The sequence below is a fragment of the Grammomys surdaster genome, unplaced genomic scaffold, assembly GCF_004785775.1.
Source record: "Grammomys surdaster isolate TR1022 unplaced genomic scaffold, NIH_TR_1.0 324, whole genome shotgun sequence".
NCBI lineage: Eukaryota > Metazoa > Chordata > Mammalia > Rodentia > Muridae > Grammomys > Grammomys surdaster.
In genome coordinates, this window is record NW_021604743.1 from 569,959 (window position 1) to 577,065 (window position 7,107).

Sequence of the window (7,107 nt, forward strand, 5' to 3'; positions counted from 1 at the left end):
GGCTGTCCTGGAACTCACTCTGTAGACCAGGCTGGCCTCGAACTCAGAAATCCTCCTGCCTCTGCCTCCCAAGTGCTGGGATTAAAGGCGTGCGCCACCACCGCCCGGCTCCTCAAATGAGCTTCTTAAACTACAGGGTAAACCATAGGGTGAGCAGTCTGATCTGAAAAAGCCATGCAGTTCTCCCTTAATTATAATCTTTGTATCTGAGGAAAGAAAAGGAAAGAGAGTGAGGGAGGAGAGACAGAAGGATTGCTACGTAAGGTCATTCGAGGCGCTGAGAGAGTGGCTGAGGTGGAGGCAGAACCCTAGCCTCAATAAGATGTGAATATCTATTTATTCATTTATTTTCGGTGCTTGGGATGGAACACAAGGCCTCATATATCCTCCTGGCCTAGGTTCAGTCACAAGAGCTTCTAAAAACCTTGAGACTCACCAGAAAGTTAAGAGTATATGTATGCTAAGGCTGCTTTCAGGAAAGGAGCTGTTTGCCAGAAAGCCCACAGCATGATTGTTAGAACTTGCTGCCCTCTCCAGACCTCTGAGGAACAGGAATAGAGATGAAGTTAAATACCAACAGCCAGTGACTGAATCAACCGTCCCTGTGAAGCAGAACCTAATCATCCTGAATGAAGGGGTTAGTGAACACACCTACACGCCAGGGGGCAGAGCCCCCAAGGCAGGGAGAGAACCCCGGTGCTGGGGACCTTCTAGACCGTGCAGTATGTACCTCTTTACCTATCTGTACCTCTGCATCTTTCATGACATCCTTCATATTAAATTGGTAACAACAACTAGGTAAATGTACCTATTGATGGGGAAGTGCCATTCCATTAAAGACACAGACAAAAAAACGTTGTATGCGTCAGGGAAGCAGGCCGACCAAACAAAGCGAACTTTCTACATCACAGCCATGATTTCTGGGCTCATAGCGAGCTTCTGCTCTCATCACTATTCTTGCCTCTACTGCTCACTACCTATGCTCTCCCAGCTGAACATACTCATGTCATAAAATCTAATGCCTTAATTTTATTAATTAAATCATCAATAAAATCGAACACATTAATCTATATTTTTTTAGAAAGATGGGTAATTATTTCTTATTTTGTTTTATATATACAGGTGTTTTGCCTACATGTATGTGTACCATGTGCATGCAGTACCCTTGGTAGCTAGAACAGGGTACTGGAATCCCCAGGACTGGAGTTACAAATAGTTGTAAGCCACTATGTATGTGCCAGGGATCGAACCTCTGTCCTCTGGAAGAATAGCTAGTGTTCTTAACTGCTGAGCCATTTCTCTAGCCCTAAAAGATGGGTTATTTTTAAATGAAATGTTTTATACTCCCTTTTAAAGTTGGCATTTTATATTTCTCTCTTGAATTTAGTTTACCCCAGGTTATTATTATGAACAGGCCCTTGATTTTCTTATGTATGCTAACAGCTATGAAGCAAAACAAACACCAACTGTCCCCAAACATCATTAATTAATTAATTAATTAATTAATTAATTAATTAATACACATGCCATTCAAAACACCCTGTGTCACTTGCTTTCTGAGGCCCCAAAGGCTCAGAGCAGGAAAAAGTCACAAATTTTGTCAAGAAGGCTAGTGGAGACAGAGCCTATTTGAGGCCATATGATATCTACAATTACCCAAAGGCCTCTCCACTTTCATGCAAATTCATTCAGAACACATTATTTGGACCTGAGGCCATCCTCACCACCTGAAAGTTGTTTCAGGCAATTAAGACACAAACCAGGAGAAAGCTAAAGAACATGAAAATGCAATGACAGTAATCATGCGTATTTAAATAAGCACAAATTTAAAAAGCTTGGGTTTAAAGTCAAAACATGCTCCTCGAGGTAAACAGGACCCAGACATGGGCCACTGCACCCTGCAATGGAGGGAAACTTCTGAGGGTATTACACATAACCAACTCCTCAGGGGTCAGAGGTGACGGCAGCAGGGAGGAGAGGGCATGCAACGTTTAGGCGGAGCAGGGGAGCATGCAGAGGGCGGGAGCGGTCAGGGATGCTGACGTCCACTTACTGACTGTTTTTGCTCTTCCTCCTAGAGGTGTGACATGGGAAGAGGCAGAAGAGAAAAAGAAGTTAGTGTCTGTCACCACAAACATTGGGAAGAAAGGACAGGAGAAACCGGGCAAACCTGGCCAAGCATAGGTCTGGAGAGCGATGAACTGATTCTACAGAAGAGTGCCAGTGGAATGCAGTAAACAGCAGTCCTCGGTCCCAACCACTTATTGAATATACTGGTGCTTTCCAAAGGAACCTCAGAGACCATTTAGTTATAGATCAAGAGGCCTGGAGGGCCTGCTAGCCTAGAGTCTCAGCTACTTAAGGTAAACTGAAAGAGAAAGTTTAACCAAATCTGAATTACCCTTCTGGTTCATTCACAACATTCACATATGTTTAGGTCCATATTTCTAGGGGAGCTGTTCCTAAGGTGTGGAATGTGGACCATCAAATCAACATCAGTACCACCTGGTAACTTGTCAGAGATGAACATTTTAGGCTCCATCTGAGGTCCACATTTCAACACTCTGATGGGAGTGGGGACACCCAAAATGTATCAAAGGCCTGTGGGTTCTGTTTGAGAACCACTGTTTTCTCATCCTAATGGTTCCCCACCCACAGCTGCTTTTCTTCTTTTCCAGGCTCCTCTCACCAGTAATGAGGTTGACACTACACCAGTCCACTTGCTTTCAAGCTGCTTTGTTGTTTCCTTCAAGGATGCATGTACATGCCCTTCCCCCAGCAAACTGGAGACTGCCTCAGGACCCCAAAGGCCTTTTGGAAAAGAATTCTAGGGGCTGGGATACAACTCGGTTGGTAGGGTGCTTGCCTAGTTGCATGAAGCCCTTGGTTTAATCTCCTGCACTACATAAACTAGGCATGGTAGCTCATGACTGTAATTTCTGCACTAGAGAGATTGAAATCACGAGTTCAAGGCTATCCTTGGCCACACAGTGAGTTAAGGACAGACTGGTATACATGAGATCACGTCACAATAAAACAAATATAAAACACAAACCCCCACAGCAGAGGGGGATAAAGAACTTTAGAGCTAGGCATTGTGTCATATCTATGTAAGTCTAGCACTAGGGAAGGCAGAGGCAAGAGGATACTTGCATCAAGCTGTATGACAAAGCCTTGTCTCAGGGAAGGAGAGAATAGAATTCACATTATCAGTTCTTCTATATTATTCTGACTCAGGTTTATTTTGTAATTCTCATGCATAAGACACTGGAAAGAAAGACAGGCTTCTCTATTACACCCTTACAGTAAGGGTAGGTAGGGAAGACCATGCTAACTGTAGCTGACAGATGAATGTAGTACCAAGCACTGCAGAAAAATCTGAAGGAAGATAAACCTTTTGAGTTTCTCCTGTCTGGGTCCTGTGCTCCTTGGTCACTGTCTTTCTTATCTCTGCTTTTTCTTTCTGTGCCTCACCATGGGTACTGTGGTCAGGAAGCCTCCATCGTGCCCAGTGTATATATCAATATATGGCTGTGACGGCTCTCCCTATGTTGGGTCTATGGGGGCAGTGGTCCCCACTGCACCCAGGTAGAGAGACACAGGAGCAGATATGTATGCTCCTGCTCTTCAAAGGTCTGCAGGTCTGGGTGTGAGGGCAGAGTGATCTGCAAAGGAGCTACACAAAGGAGATGGGGAAATTTGGAGAATATTTTTTATTCCTACAAGGGAGAGAGAGATGGACTCGAAACTCAATGAGCACCAAGAAGTCCCTTGAGGCCTGTTTAGCCAAGAAAGGAGCTCTTTATGCTGAAAGCCAGTTGCTAGCATTGGGACTTATTTGCCACCTCCAACCTCCAGTAGCCAGATAGAGTCACTGAGCCCTGTCTGGGTCACTTGAGAAGTCAGAGGCTTCCTGTCACACCTACAGCATGGAGGGACTAAGCTGCAGCTGGGAAGGATGCTTCTCTGAGACAAGCACACCTCCAACTCTCACTGGGCAAGGACACTGCCACAAGAGACATATTGTGCAATTAAAAAATTGCTGTCACTACTTGCTATAATACAAAGTGAGATTGGTTGGGCACCAGGGAGGCCAAGGAGAAGGATCTTTGTTAACTAAGTTCAAGACTAGCCTGGTCTACATAGTGAGCTCCTAGCAAGCTCCAGGACAGCCCTATTTACATAGTGTGACTGGTGTGGGGGGCAGGGCAATCCTTACAGGCTGAAATCCTGGTTGTACTGAGGATCTAAGTATTGCCTTGTACCTCAGATTTGGTATTGAAGATAGCATGGCTCTGGTTTAACAGGACGGAAAGCTGCTGTTGTTGGCTCATGCCTATATTCTCAGTGCTTGGGAGGCTCAGGTAAGAGGACTATCTCAAGGTCAGTCTTGGAAGAAAATAAATAGAACGAAGTATGGAACTTTCAGAAACAGTATTTCAAGACCATACCATGTTCACTCTGCTGTGTAGCTTGCCCCAGCACATGACACCATTATGACTTGTCATGGAAACATGGGCCAGGCTAGTAAAGGTTCTCGGGACTGAGGAGAGAGGACAGATTTGGGCAAAGTGTTCCCTAGGCTGTGTTATTCAAACTCACAAAAGCTCGTCACATAAAACCTTTAAGGCTCTGTCAACACAGTAAAAAGGTCAGCTAGAAGGCCTGAGAACATTTTGTATCAGTCAGCTAGGTTGGTCAATATGCGCTGATGATGAGATAGTACTAACCTGACTTAAAGGGGCCATAACATCTTAGTCATGAGGCACAAATCTAGACAGGCTGAGGTCCCTTCAGTATGATGGAAGTAGTAATAGCACAGTGACTGCAGTCATCTACAAAGAGACTGATCTGAGCGTAGTGGTGATGCCTGCAATCCCAGAACTCTGAGAAGCCAAGCAGAGAGATCATGAGCTCAGGGCCAGCCTGGAGATACAGGTTAGTTCTATGGCAGTCTGTGTTTAAAACCAATGCAGAAGCAATATCAGAAAAAATTAAAATGAGGTAAAAATGTTGGAAGCAGGAGTTAGAAGCAGAAATACTGACATAGAATTACTCATAGATTAAAGAAGTAGCTTGAGATAGAGGTTAGTCTTGAGAAATCAAAAACTATACAGGAAATATGTACAGAAACATGGGTACCTGAGTGTCTGATGACATTATATCATTAAAAGAAAAACAAATGCGAAGATTGCTGACACTCCTAGGTGACAGGGACTGGGCCTAGTCATTATTCATTAAATACTTAGCATGCCATTCAGAAACCTGAAGATATATGTACAGACAGTAATAATATTTATTATTAATTTATATTAATAACATTTTATTAATTTAATACTATTTATTATTTTGAGAAAGGGTCTCACTATGTAGACCAGGTTGGCCTTGAACTCATAGAGATTCTCAGCCTCTGCCTCTCAAGTACTGGGATTAAAGGCATGTACTACTACATCTGGCCTATGATTTATATCTTGTTTATGTGTATGTGTGTGTACTTGCTTGTTTATACATGCAGCATGTACATACAGGTATCCTCAGAGAGCCAGAAGACAGCATGGTGGTCCACAATAACCCCAGCACTGAGAGGCAGAAGCAGGCAGATCTCTATGAATTCCAAGCTAGCTAAGGTACATAGTAAGATCCTGCCTCAAAAAAACCAAAGTAAAATGTAGTAGTTTGAATATGCTTGGCCCATGGGAAGTGCTACTATTAGGAGGTGTGGCCTTGTTGAAGTAGGTGTGGGCTTATTGGAGGAAGTGCATCACTGTGGGGCTGGGGCTTTGAGGTCCTATGCTCAAGCTCTGCCCAGTGTGGAAGATACCTTCCTGCTGGCTGTCCAGCAAGGAAGTCTCCTCCTGATTGCTTTAGGATCAAGAAGTAGAACTCTTGGCTCATCCAGCACCATGTCTGGCTGCACGCTGTCATGCTTCCTGTCATGATGATAATGGATTGAACTTCTGAAACTGTAAGCCAGCCCCAGTCAAGTAAGAGTTGCCTTGGTCATGGTGTCTCTTCACAGCAATGGAAACCCTAACTAAGACTCAAAATAAACCAAAAATCACAGCTGGGCAGCTTCCCATTCCTACATGGCTAACATCTGGGAGCCCTTCCCTGAAAGAGGCTGGCACAGGCAAGGGGAGGGAGGGCATGCCCACATCATCTCCTGGCTTACAAGTATGCCAGTTCCACATGGTGGAGCTTTCAACACCCGGCAAAGCACAAGGAATCACAGAAGACATATTTGTGTGCACAGCCGCTGTTGTGAGCAGGGATGGGGCCACTGAACTGAATATCTGACAACTACTCAAGGGAACTGGACTGACTAGGTTTTTGGATAAAGTTTTCTTGAAATTAGACTCACTTGTACATAATATATTTCTGAGAGGAAATATATAACAGGGTCTATGCAGAAACACGTCTGTCCATGTAAAATAAACCAAATATCAGGACCAAACTAGGGAAAAAAAAAAAAAAAAACACCTCAGCCCAAGATTAAAAGAAGTAATTGCTTGAGGAAGTAAAGCATCAGTTTCCAACACAAATATAACACTTCTGCCAGGTACCAGTACCCACTGGCTTTATTATTATGAAGGGGCCGGGCTCAGAATGTGGGCACTGAGATGTCTCAGCTACTGCTTTGTTGAGTTGCCACTCCTAGCTGGATCCCGGTCACCTAAGGCCTGGCTGATTGCATGGGTCTTCTACTACCATCCTTTAGTTTCTTGCTCTTCTAAACTGCCAAGTATTGTCTCAAACTTGTTTTTTAAAAACTTTAGTAACTCCTCTTTGTCACGAATTTAGTTTGCTCTCTTCAGTCCGTATGGCTGTTGTGTCTGTACAGTGTGGTGAGGTAGGGCCTCGACAGGTAGGGCCTTAAACACCAACACACTGGCAACCATCCTTGAATCTCTGCTCCACAACACTGAGTGTTTCTGTTCACTGCTAACGCACTGTCCAGGTGAGGACATTTACTGCCAACCATTGCCTTTGTTTTGGTCTATGGTAAGGGGCTGTAATATACTTTTCAGTAACAGAAAAAGCCAAAAAAAAAAAAAAAACCAAAAAAAAAAAAAAAACCAAACCTGATTTATTCGCTTGCCTTATACA

The 7,107-nt window shown here is 43.9% G+C and overlaps 1 protein-coding gene and 1 long non-coding RNA gene across 4 annotated transcripts in view; one reads left to right on the top strand and one right to left on the bottom strand.

The window, feature by feature from the left end:
- The window catches only part of LOC114630014, a 4,711-nt gene extending 1,447 nt beyond the window's left edge, over positions 1-3,264 (top strand). Inside the window, exons 2-3 of the long non-coding RNA XR_003712753.1 lie at positions 2,079-2,363; positions 2,679-3,264. This is a non-coding gene — a long non-coding RNA (uncharacterized LOC114630014). The remainder of the gene's footprint in view (positions 1-2,078; positions 2,364-2,678) is intronic.
- The window catches only part of Dtnb (dystrobrevin beta), a 204,225-nt gene that overhangs the window by 23,369 nt on the left and 173,749 nt on the right, over positions 1-7,107 (bottom strand). For 2 of the 3 annotated variants that reach the window (XM_028778099.1, XM_028778097.1), the window contains exon 16: positions 2,054-2,074. The exons of the other annotated variant lie outside the window; for it this stretch is intronic. In XM_028778099.1, the coding sequence (XP_028633932.1) occupies positions 2,054-2,074 (21 nt within the window). The remainder of the gene's footprint in view (positions 1-2,053; positions 2,075-7,107) is intronic. 3 annotated transcript variants of the gene reach the window in all.